The following is a 22,607-nucleotide window of genomic DNA, read 5'->3' on the forward strand; positions in this document are numbered from 1 at the left end:
CCCTGTTAAAATCAGTGTTTGAAAATCAAGTGTCACAGCTAGACAGTACCTTAGAGATTTAAACCAATTCCTGATTTTTAGGTCTATAAAAAAAGAGCACTGAAACTCTCAGCCACGTGAAGTTCCTGGGTCTATCAGAAAAACTACATATTACATATGTCACTTTTTCTCTGGGAAAATGTATTATAGGAATGGGACTCTTCTAGAATAATTAGAGCAATCTCACACATGTAGTTAATTCTACGGTCATTCTTTAACCCGGAAAAAGTCTGTAATGCTGAAGTAGTGTTTCTCTTCGACCTTTCATGCAAGTGGTTTCAGTGAGCTTTTTAAAGTAGGTCACTTGTTAAATTCTGTTATACCGTATTTTATCGCGTCCTTGACTTATTTGGCTAGCAAATTACTTGGCAACACTTCGTTTTCTGTCTTGAACCAACTATTAATTAACCAAAGATTGTCTGGGGGGCATTATATCTCACTGTGTTAATGATGGGTTCTTTGTGTAGATGTTTGGAAATTTGTGTTTTAATTGCTCCTTTATGCATTTTCAATTCTACCTACCCTAAAGGAAGCCACATTGTAATTTAAGACTGGAAAAGATGGAGAAATCCTGGAGTTAATTCCCATCCAGAACCCCAAGTACACAGTAAGAAATAAGAAGTTTATTTTTGATTTATGAAATGCTTCAGGACTTAGACTCAACAAAGTCCTTAAGGCGCCAAGAAGTGGCATGCAGTGATTTTCTTACTCTGGTGATGATTTCTGGATTCCCTTGCTACTTGAAACTGAGTGTTTCTACTTGCCTTCCTCCTTAATGGATCCTTGCATGCACTGGAGTGTTAGTAGCAGAGTGAAGAAGAATCTTCCTAGTGTTGGCTCCAGAGAAAGCCCCTCTATTGGCTATGAAACAGCACCAGGTGTTGGACATAGGTTCTGCAACCTCAGTACTTGGGTTCTGGCTAAGAAATAATTCAGAGCCAAGACTCAAACTGTAAGAGAAAGTTTATTTAGAAAGTCACAGAGGCAGAAGAAGTAAGCTGTAGAAGAAATGGGCTCAGAAAATGAGGTATAGATGCAAAAGAAGAGTCCTTAGAGCTGGCGGGGGGAAGAGAGAGAGAGAGAAAGAAGAAGAAGGAACAGGAGGAGGAGTAGGGGAAGGAGAAGGGGGAGGGAGGGAAAGAGAGAACATGTAGGATCTCTGTCTTAAGGGCTTTTATCTGGATACATTTTGGGGGGATACCCTGTATATATTTAATTCTTAAAAATTCTAAAATGCCATGTTCCTCTAATCACCTTCTAATTAAGATCAGCAAGCCCTTTGATTTATAAAGGATAGTTATATTTTGTACCTGCCCACATTTAGAATAAGCTCATCATATATGTTAAATTTATTGTTTTAGCAAGCATGATATTTCCTTACATGTCAAGAATAGTTGAAGTTGCCAAGCACTTTTAATAGTTGGGTGTTTGTTTGTTTTTTATGCTTTCAGAATTAAAATGAGTAATGCACCCATGAGCCCACAAGTGTCTGTCCTTTTGAAAGGTGCTGTCCATAGTGTATATACATAGGGGTAATACACATATTGTATATACACTGCAAAAGTAGGTTTACAGTTGTACAATAATAAATCATACAAGAATACATTGTTTTGTGTATTCACACAGTAAACCTCTTTTTGCCAACCCCTGTATTTTTGAGATCCAATTTGTGAGCAGTAGCAGTACTTCCTGCAGTGTGTGTGAGCAGGCAGTTGAAGCTGATAATTACACTATTTAGGCTGACAGATCACTGAAATGGAGTAGGAAAGAGATTCTTCATACACTCAAAGTCATTTTCTTGGTTAATGAGGGAATGGAAATTTGCAGCATCCCCAAATTTACTCATCTCCTTGGATTTTTCTAAGTGTGTTTCAGGGATTATGGGCAGAGGAAGTGACTGACATTTGATGGGTGACACCCCATGTATGCTTATTAATTGAATGGAGAGTGATCTACTCAAAATTGTATGGAAACAAAGAGCTTGACTAAAATGTCCTTTTTCTGATAGTAGATGTTTTAACTTAGTTGCAGGCTGGTTCTAGCATGGTCTCATTATTAGAATGAACTTTTATGTGCTACAGCAATTATCTGGCCAAAATTTTGTTCTCTGAAGCTAGTATCACAAGATCCAGTTACCTTATTTTACATGACTCTTTGGAACACAGCACCATAAACCTAAACTGCAGTTTCCTATTCATTAGTTCCTCCACTTAAAATCTGTTTTCTACCTTATGGCCCCAAAAATCTTGTAGAAAGGTATTTTGGTCTTGTCACATTGCCACAAAAAACACCTTCAACCTTAAGGATTAAAGTTCAAACCCCTTGTTTGCTCTTACAGCCCTTTGCACACTGGCCTACATTTCTAGCCTTTTCTTGATTTGCCTGAATCTGCAGGTTTATTGAGATTGGTCACTTTATGAGTTTTACTCAAGTCTAGGACCTTTGTAGACTGCACATTTTTCAAATACTATTTCCTAAACTCCAGCACTCTCTCCTCTCTACCAGTGTAGATTCTTGTTTCCCAAAACAACACACGTTACAGTGATCTCTCCCTACACTGGCGATTACAGTCCTCTCCCAACCTACACTTGTCTGGTGAGCAACCCACAGGCACAGAGGCAGCGGGGGGAGGCGTCAAAGTCTGGCTTTTCCCTCCCTCACAGTCACAATCGATCTCATTTTCTAAATTCTGAAATGTTGTGGACTAACGCCTGTGGAGAAATCTATTCTGTTTCATAAATATGAAAATGTATGGAGTTTACAAAGATTCGTGGCTTAAATCAATGGATGACAAACTTAACTTTGTAATGAAGTCATATAGGAGCCTGTAAACATAGAGTCCTCAGGTCCTTCAAACACCCTGCTGCGTTGGATGTGGGTTATAATCTCTTAATCATTCTCCCTAAAGTGATACACAAAGGGGCATTATTTTGTTCTTGTTTTACATGAACCCTCTGTAGCATTGGACATCATTGACCATCCCCCAATTGACATCCTCTTTCCTCCTAACATCCCTTCGCCGTCTTTTCTTCCTCTGTTTCCTCATTAAACGTTACCCTTTAAATGGCCCTCTCTCTTTCTCAATATACACAGTTGCTTGCAGCTAATTCATTCTTTCTTATATGCCCATTATTTAAAGCTATCTTAGAACTTTGCACTGTGCTCCAAACACATATATACCTTGTAGTCTTCAATTTGGGGATCATGCCCAGATGGAACAAACACAAGACAGATCATGCCCCAAATTGGGTTTCTCATTTCCATCTCTGTCCCTGCCACTGGCCCCCGAACTCCTGCCTCCTGTGTTCTCCGTCATGGTAACTGGTACCGCCAGCCGTTCAGTCCCCGGGGCCAGATTGTGGGCATGAGCTTGCTTCGCAGTCATCTCCCCACATCGGTCAGTCACCTCATCTAGTTCATTTTATCCATCTAACATCTCTAGGATCTCTTGCTCCCATGTTGGCTTTTCCATGGATAACTAGCTATGTGTCGACGTTAAGAAATGTGAGTCAGACTTATTGATGTTTGCTTGGAATGCCTGACTTCTCTCTGTCCCCACCTCACCTAATGGCACACGTTCAAATGTCTCCTCTAAGAAGCTTTCCCAGTCTGGGCTAGATGTCCCTCTACTGTACCACCTATGTCATAGCACTTACTACACTCTGACAATGTGGACTTCTTGTGGCTTTTTCCTACTGGACCTTAACCTTCTGAGGGCAGAGACCAAGTCCTAGGACATTCGTGTCCTAGAAACAGCATAGGGTCTACTGTGTAATATACTCTTAAATGTTAGTTGGATGGATGCATGAATAAATTAGCCTAGAGTCCAAATAGAAAAAGATGTTTAAATAACTTAGCCTTATAATTAAAATAATGCATAGACTTTATATAATATTTAGAAAAATACAAAAAAGCAAAAGGGAAATTAAAATCTCATACTTTTGTTACTCAAAGCTAACTATATTTTTATTTTTGTAGCCTCTTGGTCTTTTTTTCTATGCATGGATTAATGCAATAATTAAGCATACATACTTATACACTATTTTATAAATTTCTTTTAGTTAAGAGTGTCTTTCTCTGTCATTATTCTATCTGCCTGCATTTAGTGAGCATACTGTATATTACTTTTGTAACGGGAAATACAATAAAAAAGAAAATTGATTATCCTGTGAAACTGACTTCGCAATCGGAAGAAATCTGAGTCTTAAGGACCCTCATAAAGACTAAGCAAAATGCTCTTAAGAATATTATCCTTAGAGAAAAAAAATGAATTAAAGGAATCACAAAGTGGTCTAGATTCCTAGTATGAAAATTTTAACCGTAGCTAATTCTAAATTTTCTGATCAAAAGTCACCTAACTTTTAATGGGATCAGGGCTAAGTTGAAATCTTTGATGACTGTCGTTGCTGAGAAGACCATAGTGTTCAGTAGTCTTTAAAACAGTACACTTTCTAGTCCAGCGGGTGTGGCTCAGTGGTTGAGCATCAACATATGAATACCAGGCAGTCATGGTTCCATTCCCAGTCGGGGCACATGCCCGGGGTTGCGGGCTCCATCCCCAGTAGGCAAGTGTGCAGGAGGCAGCCGATTAATGATTCTCTCTTATCATTGATGTTTCTCTCTCTCCCACTCCCTTTCTCTCTGAAATAAATAAAAATATATTTTTAAAAAACACAAAAAACCAAACCAGTATACTTTCTGGAACAACGAAGGCCTAATTAGCCAAACCTGGTATACCTCAGAATACAAACTGTATTCTGAAAAACTATTTTTAAGTGTCACACAACGTTATGTCATGCTATAATTTTATAATAATATTGTAAGGCATGTCACTAAAAAAAGGAAAAAATAAAAAGGCCTTCAAAGCAACCCCTAAAGCAGCGGTTCTCAACCTGTGGGTCGCGACCCCTTTGGCGGTCGAACAACCCTTTCACAGGGGTCGCCTAAGACCCCTTAATCTGGAATATCAGATATTACCATTACGATTCATAACAGCAACAACACAGTTATGAAATAGCAACGAAAATAATTTTATGGTTGGGTCACAACATGAGGAACTGTATTTAAAGGGCCAGACGGTTGAGAACCACTGCAAATGAATTATCTTTCTGTCCTTGTATGTAACATAACTTACAAGTTTTGGAAAACTACTGAACAGATACAGTATAAGGTATAGGATTATTAGTTGCTTATGTAAATATCCACACTTCTTCTTTAATTAAATACTTTAAAACATTTTTGAAATGATACTGCTTTCTTTCATGCTTTTCCTGGTCGTTTCACATTTTCCCCATCAACTTAAAGTTCTAGAAATTCATCGTTACCTTCCAGAAGGACCTCATTAGGCAGCCACTCTTCCGTAACTTCACTAACCAGCCTTGGCAGGTGCCTGGAGTTAATCAGTGACTCTGTGGCTGGAGGGACCTAAGCTCATGAAAAAATCACGCTTTATAAGTGAGCTCTTCACTGTGGTGGCTGTGCTTTCTGGTGGAGGAGCGAGCGCCAGCACTTTGGAGAGTAGCTCATCGACCTTTCCTAGTGCAGGACCAATGGGTGCCGCACACAGCGTGTGGGAGTAAGTATGCAGAAACAGTGCCTTTTGAAAGCCTAAATGCCTGCGGGAGCCAGACAAGGACTGGAGGGAGGGAAGCTCCGTGGCCAGTGTTAATTACAGGCTCTGGGGAACAGCTGCTGGGAACCTCTGTGCTATCTCCAGCCGATTGTTGCTATGAGGGAAGGTGAGCCTGGTGTTGCTAGGTTTTCCCATCTTTTTATTGTAAAAAGCTAAAATATGAATTATGTGTCAAATCTCCCCAATTTTTAAGTAATATTCAGTCCAAAATGAATGCATCTGCTGCTGAGTCCAAGCTGTGGGCTACCAGCCAAAGGGCCTCTGGCATTGGTGTTAAATAAAAAGGTTTAGTTTTTACTTATTTTTGAGTGAGCCTTTTTATAACTGAAACTGGTGGTTTTGATCAGTGATTTTCAAAGAACTTTCCTATTATTTTTGTTGAACCAGATGAAGAAGCATATTTAGTTAGTTCTGTGTAAATAAAGCTTCCTTTTATAGGCACACTGAGCCCCTTTAAGAATGGAAATTATACCTGGGCATCAGTACCAACCATTGGTTTCATTTGGACTTGCAGAATATTGCATTCAGAAGGGACTTTACAGGGCGAGGAAAGTGACCTTTTTCATAAAAGGATCTCGGGTCAGGCCATGGAGGTGGGTTTTAAAAGGTGGCAGTTAGCTAGTAACAACCTTTGTAAGTGAAGAGTGCTTTCCCGTGTTGGGCTTCTGTGTCGGTATTCAGGATGGAGCCCGAGGAGGCTTTGGATTGGAATGCATAGAACTACCTTTAATTATAATCAACAAAACAAGGGAACAGTGGGGCTGCATACATATATATGTCAGCACTCGCCAGGTTGTATTCTTTCTTTTGCCCTTGTTTCATTATTTCTCATTCTCTGTGCCATAGTGTATTCTGAAGTTTTTTGTTTTTATTGTAATAGCTGATGGATTGATTGATGGTTCCTGCTCGTACTTTTTACATCAGGTGGGTGGTTTGGAGGTTATGTCTTGCTCTGTATAGGCAGCCACAATTGTTTTCTTACCAATCAAGTGACTTTTGATAAAACAAGAATTGCTTTCTGAGTCATTTTGGTCAAGTTTGTTGGTTCGTATGGTAGCAAGTTTTAGATCACCACACGGGAGGGACTTTCTAAAGGATCTGTGTGAAAGTAGAATGAACTTCTTACACATTTGATGCTTCAGACGCCTATATAAGTTTTTTAATCTTCCTTTCAGGAGCTCAGAGAGATTAGCTATTAGTTACTACAAGCCTAAATGCCTGTAGGAGCAGACCGAAGAATGGAGGGAGGGCAGCTCCAAGGCTAGTGTTAACTAACCGCTCTAAGGAACAGCTGCTGAGAGCCCTGCACTACCTCCAGCCAAATGGTCCCAGGCCCTGCAGCTAGTAGCAAGTGGAACCAATTTGGGAATCCAGGTCTTTAACTTAGAAATGTGTACTTTTTTAAAAACTTTACCTAACAGCTAGAATTAAAAAAAAAAAAGTAAAAAAGCAACAGTAAATTAAATACTACCATAATTGATAGTCTTGTTTGATAAGGTAGATTGTAATTATACCTAAGCTCATACACCTGAAGTATGAACAGAAGAATAATGTTTTGTTCCAAGCATCAACTCAGATTTTTTTTTTAAACCAGGTTTTATATCCCTCAACCCTGCAGCTTTGTCATCGACCTGCTTTTCTTACCTAGTGAAACCAGGACAGTGGGACTCACCATAAAGGAAATGGTGAAGCAGGTTGAGACCATGAGCTGATCTGAGGTTGAGGCCAGGTTCACCGCTAACATAACATACCGTGTGGCCTTGGGCAAGTTAACCTGTGGAAGCACCTGTGTCTTCCTCTGTTAAATGGGAACGACCATCGGAGTGGCCGCCTCGCGGGGTGACTGTGGAGGAATGCACTTGCCCAGGCACTAGCTGAAGTCAGTTGTGGCTGCTGCTGTGACCTCTCCCACAGTCGCAGGGCTTTGCTGCCTTCCAAGGTCCTTCTTTGCGTTTCTTTTTTCAGCGATGGCAGCTTCCTCTGGTAAACAGAGATCTGTCACTTGAATTAGGAGTTTCTTTTGGGGTGAATCCAGAGACGAGCCTGTGTTGATGATAAAGACCTTTGAGTTTAGGAAGAAATCTGATTCAGCCTGAATTAATTTATAATTTGACGGGAAATGTGCACAAAGCCTGAGTTCCAGGTGTCGTGTGCTTAGTAACTGTCGCTGGATGGGTTCGAACTAATTCTGTGCCCGGAGGAGTGTGTACGGCAAGCGTCTCCACCGTGTCCCCTGCACGCCTGCCCTCTGGCCTTGATCCTCTCCGGGCTGGATCACTGTTGCAGCCTTCTCAACAAAGCCTGTGTTTCTAGTCGGTTTTATCGTCCCCTGACCTTCCCTGCGTGGCTCCATAGCAATCTTTCTAAACCATGGATCTGGTCAGGCCTCCTCCCTGCTAGAGCCCTGGCTGCCGCCTCCCCAGTGCCGCTCAGGCTTCAGGCATTGACACTCTTCCCTCACAGATACCCCGTATCTGCACGCTGTCTGTACTGCGCTTCGCTCCACAGCTGTCTTTAAATCAACTGAAATTGTTCTTTAAGGGATTTAAATCGTTCATTTTTTTCTCAGCCTTCTCCTGAGCAGTAGTATCTGTGAAATCAGAAGTACAATATGCTCGCTGTATTTACTGCTGGTGCTCTTTAAATAAAGATGTACCTATCTAAATATGTTCCTCTGTGTATCCGCCGAAGTCATGGGAGCCGCCCCGGCCACACTTTGGGAAGCAGTAGTCTCAGGGTAAGGTCCAAGCCTTTGGTCTTGGGCCAGGACTTGCTGTGACCCAGGGACCCGGCCCCTCTGGCTTTTTCTTTCTCGTCTCCTGCCACTCCATTAAGGAAAGAATAAATGTGGCCCTTTCTGATGTGTTCTGTTCAGCACAGTCAGCCCAGGTGCCCACTGGCTTGGGTCGGGTGTCGCTGGAATTATGTAAGGAGGTTTTGTTTGCGCCCCTCAACCTGAGGACTGGAGCTTCCCATCTTTTCTGTCTGTCAGAAGTCGCCAGCGCCCTGTTGCATTGCCCTTCTTCCTCTCTGCCGTGTCCAGGGTGACCTCCTCCAGCATCACCCTGCTGTAACATGCCATGTCTGTTTGCACATGTTCCCTGCTGTGGAATGCCATTTCCCCTTCTTCCTGTAACTGACTTGTCCTCTGTCAACACCGGGCTTAACCATAACCCCTTACCGGGCCCTACCCTAAGATGATTCTCCCCTGGGCTTAACCTTTGTCATCACTCTTCTTAAAAAACAAATAAAGAAGCCCCAGCTGGTTTGGCTCAGTGGATAGAGCATCAGCCTGCGGACTAAAGGGTCCCGGGTTCAATTCCAGCCAAGGGCACATGCCTAGGTTGTGGGCTCCATCCCCAGTAGGGGGTGTGCAGGAGGCAGTCAATTAATGATCCTCTCTCATCATTGATGTTTCTCTCTCCCTCCCTCTCCTTTCCTCTCTGAAATCAATAAAAATATATTTTTTAAAAAATAAGAAAGAAAAGAAAGGAAGGGAGGATGAGAAAGAGAAGAGAAGAGAAGAGAAGAGAAGAGAAGAGAAGAGAAGAGAAGAGAAGAGAAGAGAAGAGAAAGCAGTTTGGGCATCGGGGCCAGAGTGGATGTTGGAGCAAACATATAATAGCATATGGCAGGAACCAGGAGTACATTTGGGGATTAACACAGAACAAAGCTCTCTGGCAGCACCAAGGAGTTTGCATTTATCATAAACCTGTGGGGAGTTCTTAGAAGAATTGTGCATAGCTGGGTGAAGTGATCAGACTTGCATTTTATAAAATCGCTTCTGATTCTCTGCCATTTCTTCCTGGCTTTCTTCCAGGACCACTTCTACTGCTTCCTCCTTAAACATTAGCATTTGTCAGGACCCAGTTCTTGACCCATTTTCCTGCTCACGTGTTGTTACCACATCCATAGCTTAATGACCAGTGGAGTGGCAATTAGGGGAAGTGTCCTGGGCTAACAGAGGCTGAGAAATATGATGCATCGAGACCACAGGATGAGTCGCTGAGTGAGCTTCGAAAAAGCCATCAACAGGTCAAGACAAACGATGCCCAAGATACTGTTCGGTTTGATAATAGGTCACTTGGAGAAAAGGAGCGTCACTGAAGCAATGAGGGAGGGAACAAGATTTAACATTTTTTACCTCTTTTTAGGCCGTATCTGAAGCAGATTTAACACAGAGCATATACAAAAAGGTTAATAAAATCAGAATGGAAAAAAATTCAGGAATGAAAAGAAGGTGGAAAATAGACTAAGCCAAATGTTAATAATGAACTCTAAAGGAAAGATGAGTTATGGGAAGGGAGCTTTAGAGAAAAACAAAATTTAGAGGCTTTTATATTTTTAGGATGGGGGAATGCAAGCAGGTTTGTGGATAAAGATGAAGGAGATAAAGGAATGGAGAGGACAGAGAGGTGAGGTGGGAGACATGGAGGAAATTCACCAGGGAGGGGGCCTGTCGAAAATACAGAGGGGCGGGTTAAAGCTGGAGAGGAGTTCATTTTTCTGCGGGGAAAGATCGCTAAGAGGGACAGCGGAGGGGAGGGCATCATGAGGATGGTATAGTGAAGGGAGCTGTGCTCAGAGAGGGAGGCGGGTACGAGGTTGAGGGTGAGAGCCTGAGAAAGCAGAGGTCTGGAATAGCTGTGTGGAGTAGCCAAGGAAGAGAGCTGGAGGGAGGGTTTTTCCTAGCCAAGGTTAGCAGCCTTTGATTTATAGTGGATTCCCTAAGCATGAATCAGCAAATCCAGCAATCTCCATGGAAAGGGGGGAGTTAGAAAGATGAGTGTTTCTCTCTCTGTGGGCAGGTGTTTGGAAGGGCAGGTGCCATGGAAGGCTCAGTGGCGCGCCGCTAGGGGACAGCAGCGAGGGGCAGATGGAAAGATTGTCCTGGAAGGATGTGCACCCGGGAGGGGCCAATGGCTGGGGAAAGAGGAGGGATGGGGGTCATGGTGAGAGGCTAACTGATAGAGTCTTGAGGGAAGGAGTGGGGGAGGTGGTGGCAGAGGGCCAGGAGGGGAATTTTCAGAACTTAAGCCTGTTTCCAGTGGGGAGGCGTGAGTTCTGGGAACTAATCACCAGGAAAACCCAGTGAGCCAAAAAGAGCCATTCCAAGAATTAGGTTAAATAAACTTCAGTAAGTTTCTCCTCTAATCTGGAAAGAAAAATGATGACATCATATCCTTTTCCTCTCCTCCCCAATTAATTAGTAAAAATAACAAACAAAGAATGGAGAATTGAGCAAAAGGGGAGCTGGGGAGAGGGACATTGATTCTTCCATTTGGTTTCCTGGGGCCTAAGAATTAAGTAAGCAATTTGGTCCCAAATGAACTCTAATTTTCTCCTGTGGAACAGGCCTCGCCAATTCCCCATTCCTCCTGCTTTTCCATCAGAAGCTTGGTATGAGGGCCCTCTCTGCATAAGAGAATGAGGGGATGTTCTGAGCAAGACTATCATTGAGGGAAACCAGGGTGTGATTCACACCTTTCCCCTTGGGGTGCCCCATTGCAGAACATATTTTTAAGGTCTCTCATCTCATATTACCTGAGGCCTCCAAGGCCAGGATGACTGTTGGCTGTAAGGTAGAACCCGCCAACTGAGAGAAGAGGGAGGCCTTTCAGGGCTGCTGCCCTCCCTGTCACAGCCAGTGGAGAACAATCCCCAGGCACATGCCTGAGGTGAGGCGGCTGCCCCACAGTGCTGTCTCCAGGAACAGAGCACAGAGCTAGCAGTGCTGTGAGCCTGTTGATGAAGGTGTAGGAGGAGGAACAGGAAGTAAGCAGCCCTAAGGGCCACCCAGGGCTTCTCACTATTAGTACTTATGCTTCATTAATAAAACTAAAGCCAAAGAAGTAGTTGCCCATACTGTGAGACATCTGACTGGACAGGTACAGAAATGTACTTGTCCCCCTTGGAGGTCAGCATTCATAAAAGAAGAGCCAGTTAGCTTAGATTGGCTGGGACATTTTCAGGGATGGGGAGTTTGGGCACATTATTAAGTCTATTGAACCTCAGTGTTTTAATCTTTAAACTGGGCATAGTAACACTTGCCTCTTAGAGTTATTGTGCAATGGAAGGTCCCTGAGTCAGGGAATCACATCTTTTCTTTTTAGGTAGTAGGTATATTTCATCAGCATTGATAAAAACTATAAGGTTGCTTCTCTGTTTAATATTAAAAATGTTTATGGCCCAGCTGGCATGGCTCAGTGGTTGAGCTTCGACCTATGAACCAGGAGGTCACAGTTTGATTCCCGGTCAGGGCACGTGCCTGGATTGAGGGCTTGGTCCCCAGTAGGGGGCGTGCTGGAGGCAGCTGATGGATGAGTCTCTCTCATCATTGATGTTTCTCTCTCCCTCCTCTTTCCTCTCTGAAATCAATAAAATATATATATATTTTTTTAAATGTTTATGACTCTGATATTTTGAGAATGCCTTTTCCCTCCTTTCTAGAGACTTGCTCCTGTGGTAAGTCTAAGAAGCCCAGGGCTTACTCCGTTTAAAGGGCTGTCCCTGACTGCTGCAGAAGCAGCCACTCACTCCAGGGACAAACCTAGCAGAACCCAGAGGAGAGGCTTGGGAGAAGCCCACTGACCTGGTCACCCCAGGTTCCTACTCAGGTTGAGATATTTCTAATAGAATGGCATATGCAAGCAAGAATGTTTTATACCAAAATTGACATACACCCCTGACACACACACACACACACACACACACACACACACACACACACTATTGCAGGTGCTGGGACTGAGAGCTCTCATTCTCTGCTTGGAAACCAGCCATCTTTCTATTGATGAAGCCTGGAGAGATGCTTCAAAACCTTCAGATGTTAAATCTGTATATGAGAACAGAGAAATTGGAAGTAAGTGACATTTCCATGTCCATATAATTAGCTCTGTTGCTAATATTAAACAATATCTAGTATTATTCACTCTGTAGTTATTAAAGCTGTTTCATTAAAATTATAATAGTGCTTCACTCTACAAAAAGACCCGTTAGCGTGTTTATCTTGGTTCCCATCTTAAGCTTCAGACTAATTTTTCCCCAATAAATACAGGTGTACAATAAATGAAGACCCAGTGAGGAAAACATTGATATATTTCATTGTGTTTTTTAGTCTTTTTTTTTTCTGGTTATCTTTTTTTTTTTTTAATTCTTTTATTGCTTAAAGTCTTACAAAGGGTATTACATATGTCTCCTTTTTTCCCCCGCCCTTGACAATCCCCTGGCCTCCCCTACCCCCCAGTGTCTTATGTCCATTGGTTATGCTTATATGCATGCATACAAATCCTTCGGTTGATCTCTTACCCCCCCCCCTCCTGCCCCCCCACACTCCCTGGCCTTCCTGCTATAGTTTGACAGTCTATTCGAGGCAGCTCTGCCTCTGTATCTATCGCTTGATCTTTTCCTCAGATTGAAAGAGTTGCTCCACGTCTGTGGACTTCTGCTTTCATTTGTTGATTTATTTTCTGAGTTTGGAATGCACTAATAGAGATAATCTTCACAGTGAGAAATTTCCCAATTAGCAAAGTGGCTTTGCCAAGCAGGAACAAGATGGTTGTATGTGCCAAAGTCGCTACCAGTGCCTGCCAGGAAAGTGGATTTGGTGTTAATTCCTATGATGAACATGTTTTTCAGGGTGGATCACTTGTACACATTCTTTGTTCAGTGGTCTCCTGACGTCTATGGGAAGGATGCCAAAGAGCAAGGCTTTGTGGTGGTGGAAAAGGAAGAACTGAATATGATCGACAACTTCTTCAGTGAGCCGACCACCAAGAGCTGGGAGGTGAGCACTCAAGTAGGAGCTAGACCAGCCGTGGGCAAACTACGGCCCGCGGGCAGGATCCGGCCCGTTTGAAATGAATAAAACTAAAAAAAAAAAAGACCGTACCCTTTTATGTAATGATGTTTACTTTGAATTTATATTAGTTCACACAAACACTCCATCCATGCTTTTGTTCGGCCCTCCGGTCCAGTTTAAGAACCCATTGTGGCCCTCGGGTCAAAAAGTTTGCTCACCCCTGAGACTGTCATGGTCCTTGAACTACAGTATTCAGTCAGAATGTTCTTGTGTCCAGATTCCAAGAGCTTCTTGGCTTATAAGAAGTGAAGTTCCCTGTGCAGCTTTGAAGTTACAGTGGGATATAACCTTATTCCTGCTTGAAGCTAGTTATACAGAAAGACCCCATCATCACCACCACTACTGGGTCATTTCACTTTTCCTATAAAAAAGTTCTGCGTCCCTTTTACATACAGGTTGAAATTCAAGCTCCTTAATGTGGCTTGAAAAGCCCTTCATAATTTTTTTTGAGCACTTTCCAAACCTTTCCCCTGTTAGGGGCACAGCGGGTGAGATAAGTAGAAGTTAGCATTAAGGAGTATAGATAAATCATTACATTATGACAAGATAATTGTCATTGTAGATGAAGTGCCAAGCTCTACAGCAGGCTGGAAGGAGCTAGGGGAGCAGAGAAAGCTGCCCAGAAGAAGTGATCTGAACTGAGATCAGAAGTGGGAATACAGGCAGTTGTGGCGGGACCTGGATATGGAACATGGTCTGGCCAGAGAGAAAGGTCTGTTCAAAGGAGTGACCCAGGGGAGAAAGAAAGAGCATTTGGTGAACTAACAAAAATTCAGTGTGGCTGGAGCATAGAGTGCAAAGCTGAGGGAATAGCAGGAAATGAAGCTGGAGAAGTAAGCGAGGGCAGATCACAAAGGATCTATGTACCAAGGGTAGGAGTTTGGTTATTTTCCTAAGGGCAGTAGGAAGGCATTGAGCTGTTTTGAGCCTGGAGAAGTATACACAGATATGCATTTTGGAGAGCTCTCTGGCTGACAGATGTTCAGTAGACGAGATGAACAACCCTTGAGGCTTGAAGACCCAAATAAGCGATCAAGCAAGTGATCCCAAACGTGGTCTATACGCACATGCTGAAAGCACTCAATGGCTCTCTGTTGCCTGTAGCAATCGTTACCCTCCTGGCCAATCTTCCAAACCACCACTTGGCACATTATTTTTTTTTTAACTGAATCCTAGACCCTCATCACTAGAGACAGTAATTCAGTGGGTATGGGGGAGGAATGTTGGAATCTGTGTTTCTAAAAGCTCCTGGATGATTTTGAAGAACAGCCAGTTTTTAGAAATGCTACCCGATTCGTTCCAAGTCCCTTCAAGGCGTCAAGATTCTTATTTTCTCCATTTCTGCCCCCTCCCCAGCCTGCTCTCTACTTCCCTTGCTCTCTAGTCTCGAGCCGTAGTGAACACAGAACACAGCTCTGTGTTCCTGCTGTGCCCTTTACCTGGACATCTCCCCGTACCCCACCTCTCCTCTCCGAACTCTCTGGGTGGCTCCAGCCTCCTTGGAGCTGCTGTTAGCATTCATATCACATGGAATGGCATTCATGTATTTGTAAACGTCTCTCTGCTGTCTCCTCACCCACAGGAGACTGTGCCTGACAAAGCACCTGGCACTCGCCAGCAGGTAGAAAGCGCTCAGTCAATGTTAACTGTCATGAAGTGCCAGGAACTTAAAGGAATGCCGTCTCCCTGGCACAGAATCCCAGTGCTTCTGCCCCAGATTGTGCCTAGGCTCTTGCACTGAGGCTAAGTCCTGGCGAGCCTGGGACTGATCACAGGTACCTGCCAGAGTCCTTAGTGGATCTGACCCCAGGATGAGCTATGCCCATCCCCTCAGCAGGACCAAAAGGCCGTTTGGGATCTGGAACAGGCACAGAAAGATCACTGAAAACCGAGCCAGGGTTTTCTGCATTTCTTTCCACGCCCCTGACCTCAGATCTGAGGAGTAGAGCACGTCTCGTCATGCTTCTTAGTCATTAAGATTAATATCCTAAATGTGTGGTAAACACCCAAGGCCATATACAGAGGGTGTATTATAGAACTGTCCTCTTGAAACTATGTACTTTTATTAAACAATGTCACCCCAATAAATTGAAAACGTTTAAAAAAAGATTAATATCCTAAAAAGTAAAAAGTTTTGCCTTTTTGAAAATTACTTCACCAGCTGTTCTGAAAAAAAATGAATCTAAAGTGACATGTTCCCCAGCCTCACATGAAGCAGATGTTTTCCCACTCTTTTAAGTTGCGCACACTTAACACACACGGAACTGAAGTGAAATGCCATTGTTCTAAGTACAGTGAGCCTCGCTCGCTGGGGTAAAGGCTCCCTTTCATCCTTCCCCTGAGATTCCAGCTGATGTCAGGGAAATTACGTAAAGTTGAACATGGAGGTTTAGCTTTAGAGAAGGTGCTGAAAAAAGCCCGGGAAGGCGGGGTCAGGAAAGCTGGCTTAGCCAAAGGACGGTTAGGAAAACGCGTATAAGAAGAAAAAGAAAAAAGAAGAAAACAGTGCGGTTTGTTGTACCACCGTTAGGAAACCACCGTTTCAAAGGTGAAAGTGTCATTTTACAGCCTCCCAGCTCTGCCTGACAGGAAGTGTGTGTTTGTTCTCAATCCTAATTTGGGTGTGTTCCTGTAGAAATGTTGAACCCTCTCCTAAGGGAAACAGAAACCCAACCATGCAGGAAACGAGATACTGCAAAAACAGTTGTAGCTCAGCGTGGTTACAGGGAACCGTGGTGTGAAAGCAGGCAGAGAAAAAGGCTGTTCCTCCTTAGAAAGCAAGCAGGCAGTTCTCACCCTCAGGATGAGGGTCCGAAGATTGCCCTTGGACATTCAGATTTTCTATTGTGCCAGACCTAACCAAGAACCTTTTGTGAAGGTACGTTGGAGTCCCCGAGAGCGAATGAGGTGCCTGTGAATCCTCAGAGGTCTGCCACGCTGTGTTTTGAAATGCTTCCTTGATTAGAAAGGATTGTGCAGGCATTTCAACCCCAGCAGGTATTTTATTGGTTTTAAAGATGGGTACGGTGTGGTTTGCCCCTCTCTTTGGAGTAAAAGTGTTCATATTTGATTTTTGCTTTCCACAGCTTCATTTTGAACCCACGTTAAATGTAGAGTTCACAAAAAAAATACGTGCTTCATGTAATGCATTGAAGATGCTGGGTTTGTGATTCTTTGATAGTGTTTCCTTTAAGAATTTCCCCTTGAGAAGATGGTAGCCTGTGTAAGCTAATTTCCTTACCTGTAAATCTGGCTCAGGCAATGGCAGGTGCTTTATATCCATGACTGTGCATTTTGGAAATCAAGTAGTGTGTTGTCTGACAACTTTTATTATGTATAACTTAAATGTTTTTCTCTATAATGCAAAAGTCATTAATACTGATATGCAGGAATTTTAGTGAATTAGTCACTTTATATGTGTCTTTAATTTAAAAATAATTAAGTGATTTATCCAGACTTTAGGAGGGGGAAAAAAAAAACATCTTAAGGTGAACTTGATTTTGGTAGTGAATTAGTCACTTTATATGTGTCTTTAATTTAAAAATAATTCAGTGATTTATCCAGACTTTAGGAGGGGGAAAAAAAAAACCATCTTAAGGTGAACTTGATTTTGGTAGTTCATAAACATAGTTATAATGGAATAATGTTGTGTGCATCACCTTTCTCACTTTTGAAGGAGAGACTACTTTTTTAGCTCCTGAACTGTACACAAAGAATCATAACCTAATTGTCTTTTAGACTAAATTTGTGTTTCTTTGGATTGTTACTCTGGTAGCTGTTACCATTTGTCATTTTTATCAGGGTTGGTTGTTATGTGCACAATCTTAAGAGAAAACATTAGTAGGAGTCTTAATTTTAATGAAGTATCTTATCTTCCCAATGTCCCTATTTATAGAAGACTTACTCATAGAATGATCTCTGATTGGTCCCTTAATTCAAATTTAGATGCAAGTCAAAGGGGAATAACTAGGGGCAGTTCAAGGGCATAAGTTGCTTGTGGAGTTACACATAATTCTTGTTCCAGGACTGAGCAGTCGACAGCAATAATCAAAGGGAAAACTTGCAACTTTAATTTGTACATATTAAGTGCCTCAGCTGTATCATGTTAAATTCTGCATTTGTTCTGAAATTGAAAAATTAACCATTTCCCAAAGTCCCAGTTCAATTTCTGTCCTGCTGCTAAAACCCCACATGTTGCGGGATATTGTGTACCTGAGGTTGATTTTAGCTGACTAAGGTAAAGAAGACATCAGGGTTTTTCTGTTTTTTGTTTTGTTTTAACTTACTTGTCTTCTGCATTTCAGATCATCACTGTCGAGGAGGCAAAGCGCAGGAAGAGCACGTGCAGCTACTATGAAGACGATGACGAGACAGCCCTGCCGATTCTGCAGCCCCACAGCGCGCTCCTGGAGAACATGCACATCGAGCAGGTGGTCCTCCCTGGGGGCTGAGGATGGGGGGCTTCCAGCCTTAAGAAGCATTTCCCCACCCTGAGCACATTGCTCTCCTTCCAGGTGAGGGATGAGCCAGGCTTTCGATGAAGACCAGCAGCTTAACCCAGGCCAGAGTCCCTTTCTCTGCTTCCGAAAGGTTATGGCAGCCTTCCCTGCTGCCTTCTCAGGAGTGTGTGGTCTTGGCCAGACACTACAGCCCTCTCTCAAACCTGAACAAAATGCCATTTCTTATTTTCAAAACAATTTTTAATTGATTTGAGAGAGAGACGGGAAGGGGAGAAAAAAAGAGAGAGTGAGATTTTGATTTGTTGTTTCACTTATTTATGCATTTAGTGGTTGATTCTTCATATACCCTGACCAGGAATGAGCCCACAACCTTGGTGTAGTGGGACAACACTCTAAACAACTGAGCTATCTGGGCAGGGCCTCAAACCAATATATATATTTTTTAATATATTTTATTGATTTTTTACAGAGAGGAAGGGAGAGAGACGGAGAGTTAGAAACATCGATGAGAGAGAAACATTGATCAGCTGCCTCCTGCACACTCCCCACTGGAGATGTGCCCGCAACCGAGGTACATGCCCCTGACCGGAATTGAACCTGGGACCCCCTCAGTCCGCAGGCCAACGGTGTATCCCAGCAGTGGGCAAACTTTTTGACTCGAGGGCCACAATGGGTTCTTAAACTGGACCAGAGGGCCGGAACAAAAGCATGGATGGAGTGTTTGTGTGAACTAATATAAATTCAAAGTAAACATCATTACATAAAAGGGTATGGTCTTTTTTTTCATTTCAAACGGGCCGGATCCGGCCCACGGGCCGTAGTTTGCCCATGGCTGGTCTATCCACTGAGCAAAACCGGCTACGGCTCAAACCAATACTTAAAGTGTTCTAAACTAACACACTTAGGACCCAAATTTATCCCAGTGATTACTGCAGAGTTCCAGTGTTTGTTTTTAATTTATCGGCTCAATAAAAACCATTTAGCAAATATATTTCATTTGCTTTATGAAAACTACCTACACCTAGGAAAAGTTTTCCTTTTTCTGTAGTTTTACTTGATGCTTTCTGAAAATGTTACTTCCTTTTAATGAAATGCTATATAATGTGCTTGCATTTGACCTTGAGCCAGGAACCTCTTCCACTTCCCCCATCAGGCAGCATAGACCTGAGTCTCAGAGACCTTACTGAATCATTAAGTGTAACTCCCTCAATTTACAAATGAGTCTGCAAAGGCCCAGGAAAGCCAAGAGATTTGACCAAGCAGTTGCAGAAATGGGGTTTGTTCTGATACGGGGATGATATGCAGCATTCTGAAGACTTCGGCAGTCTCCTCCGTTAGTATTTTTGAGGAGAGATGCACTATTGGTGTTCATGGCCATCAGGCTGAAGTGAAATGTTAGTGTAGTGAAAGATTCCGATGGATTGAGGACAGACTACATCTGACTGCCAGCATAAAACAGGTTTCTTGTCACTTCTGTGGGAAACTGCAGTTGTCAGTAGCAGCTCTGAGCCTGCGAGGGTTTACTAGTAGAACAATTAGAGAAACATGAACTGATGAAAGCCAGGTTGAAGAGTAAAACAGAGAGCATATGTCTAATAATTCATGCTTCGCTATCAAGCTAGGTAGGTGCTCTACCCCCCAGTGTATAATGGCATAGTGACCCCACAGTCAGGCCCCTGAGAGTTATACTGTGCTCGGGGAAGCACAGTCCTGCCAAGGTCAACACCACCAACGAGTAACTTCCCCTTTTCTCCCTTGGTTTATAGTGGCAAATAATTGCCCAGAGTAAAGGGGAACAGTATGTAAATCAGTGTAATTTTAAGTTTGATCCACAGGCATGTCCTCTGTGTCTCAAGCTCATGAGTAGTTTGTGGGTGAATTGTCTATTTACATGTCCATCTTTGGATTCGTAGCTGGCCCGACGCCTTCCAGCCAGGGTACAAGGGTATCCATGGAGACTCGCATATAGCACATTGGAGCACGGGACCAGCTTGAAAACTCTCTATCGGAAATCAGCATCGCTAGACAGTCCTGTCCTGCTGGTTATCAAAGACATGGATAATCAGGTGAGGCTTCTTTCTCTCTTAGAAAACATTTTTTTTAAATAAAGATTTTCAAAGCTACACAACGGTAGAGATGAGTACCAGGAACTCCCATCACCCAGATCCCACAAGTTAGCAGGATTTTGCCACATAAGCTTCATCTGCCTTTTCTTTATTGGTTTTTTCTTTGCTGGAGTGTTTTGGAGTAAATCCCACTTATCATGTCACACTTCAAAAATGCATCCCTAACAAAGAAAATGGAGCATATCTCCAAATACAGTCACATTCTGAGGAGTTTTTGACCTGTACTTACCATACAGTAGAAAACTCTAATGATATTCTACAACCTCAAGCTGGAGAAGTTGGAGAAAGTCAAGTCTGGATTTGGTGGTAACTGCAGAAAGAAATTCTAGTGCCTTACCAGGACTTTTTCAGGTGGCTGAAGTAGTACCCACAAACCTTGCCTGTATGGTTGCTGAGATGGAGAGCTAAACAAAGTCACAAAGTCGTGGTGTGTTGTACTGGAAGGGCCCAATTGTTATGAAACAGCAGGGAGATGCTCTGCTGTGGCTCAGTGCACTTTTACCTCTGTGGTGGTCGGTCTTGGAGGCACTGGTGAAATCTAGATATTTCCCCATCTACTTACTGGTACTCCTCACCTCAGTCAGCTTGGCATGCAAGTAGAATCTTTGCTGGAATCTTTTATCTACCACCCAGTCAGGCTCCTGCTTCACAAAAGGAAGGTCTCTTTCAAGTCTGTTCTTTCTTTATTTCTGTTTTGTGTGTTTTGTATACCAAGAAGAAATTCCTTTACATTTTTTAAGATATAGATGCTATTCTTTTCTCTTTCTGGTATTGAAGCAGGTTTTGCTCAACAGCCATTCATTCATTCATTCATTCATTCATTCATTCAGAAAATGTATAATGAATGCCTATTACATGTGGGACACTATTAAGCATTGAAGAGCTTGCTGTGAAGCCATACAATTGTGATCATTTTAGAGGAAATAGATCTTTACTGTTATAGTTTGCCTTGGGGAAAATTAACAGAGAAATGGGGTATTGAGGGGCATTCTTTCTCAATTGGGTTTGTTCCTGTGACTATTGCAGCTTAGGAGTTCTGGGGAGGAGTTTAGATGTTATCATTGTTACTATTGTTGTTTCCTGGTTAATATACTTAACCATGATTCAGCTGAATAGTGGGTAGAGTCAAGTCAAAAATTAAAATAGTAAAAACAGAGGTTTAAAGTAGAATTACTTAGGGATTTAGTGAAATGTTTGAGAGGTTGGGTGCAGTGTTTTAGATGTGATAAGGCTAGATGGCTTTAGACTACAGACATAAATCCTCACATAAGATAACACACTTGTTGGGGAATGTCTTGGCTGCCTGGGGCAAGTGCTGATGAAGCACATCTCCACCCAGCGTCCTGTTAGCACATATGTAAAGAAGGCCTCTACACTGCTTGTCGGGGGTGGATCTTACAGAATCTGGTACTCTCAAGCCACTGGTACTGTTTGAAGACACCTAAGCACTAACTTTCTTACCCCATCGCATCTACCCCCAAGGCAAGGTTGTGGCTTTGCTGTGTTTGAGAACATGGTAGAACATGGAAATGAACATTTTAATATAAAAATATTACCTAGGCAGAATGGCAGCAGGATGGAGCTCTGCAGAGGCAGTCCCCAGTGAAACAGCCATCCTGGTGGGAATTACGAAAATAGTCACCACATAAAGTCTCTGGAAATTGTCCTCAGGGCATACGAGTGAAGAAACATTCATTGAAGCAAATGTAACGAATTTCGGTAATAATGGTGAGCTTCCGTGGCACTTGAAGCACAGCCTGCTGCCTCCACTCACCCCCAGTTCAGACTGACAGACAGAAGGCGGGGCTCCCTCTCCCAGGCCAGGGTTATGATACACCTTCTCTAGGGGCAGGTCCCCAGCGCTTGACCGAGATCACCGTTTCAGGAGCTAAATTCCATACCTGTGTGGCCTAGAGGTAAAGGGCTCTCTTCATCCACCTGCCCCTACCCATAGGACAGATGCTCTACCTGGGGCCTGGCAGGCTGAGAACACAGAGGTTTCTCCTGCCGTTGTCTCAGCCTATGGGGCAGACGTGTCATGTCAGGTGAGGTGAGCCAAGACCAGCTTCTGCCTGCCCCGCATCCTGCTCATAAAACAAGCTCATTTATCTAGCCCCCAGCTCTGCAGAGTCCTGAGCTCCACCTCCAGGGGACGAGACAGAGCATAAGACTCCGAGCTCTGAAGCTCTCCTCAAAGTTGCTGCCTTTATATCATTCCACTTTCTATGGTAATTTTTGTACATATTACACTGATATATATCACAAAACCATCAATAAATTATTATGATGACTATATAATTTTTTTATCTAATAGAGAAGCTAAAAGAAGAAAGGAGAGCAAATATATATTTACCAGTTTTGTTACATTAACCTTCCTTTTATCACTTCTGGCTGGCTTCAGTTATTCTCATGGATTCCTGTGTCCTGACATTGCCTAATATATTAAATTTTTATGTGTTACAGATCCAAAAATACTATTATGTGCATAT

General features: G+C 42.9%; 1 protein-coding gene across 7 annotated transcripts in view; it reads left to right on the forward strand.

Annotated features, from left to right (window-relative positions):
- NCOA7 (nuclear receptor coactivator 7) overlaps positions 1-22,607 on the forward strand; it is a 113,220-nt gene that overhangs the window by 85,645 nt on the left and 4,968 nt on the right. For 6 of the 7 annotated variants that reach the window (XM_059700256.1, XM_059700258.1, XM_059700257.1 and 3 more), the window contains 3 exons: positions 13,310-13,457; positions 17,837-17,962; positions 19,906-20,058. In XM_059700256.1, coding sequence (XP_059556239.1) covers positions 13,310-13,457; positions 17,837-17,962; positions 19,906-20,058 — 427 coding nt within the window. Of the gene's footprint in view, positions 1-13,309; positions 13,458-16,025; positions 16,411-17,836; positions 17,963-19,905; positions 20,059-22,607 lie in introns of those variants that run through there. The other variant, XM_059700259.1, reaches the window with a different exon arrangement.

The sequence above is a fragment of the Myotis daubentonii genome, chromosome 6 (assembly GCF_963259705.1).
Source record: "Myotis daubentonii chromosome 6, mMyoDau2.1, whole genome shotgun sequence".
NCBI classification, from domain to species: Eukaryota; Metazoa; Chordata; class Mammalia; order Chiroptera; family Vespertilionidae; genus Myotis; species Myotis daubentonii.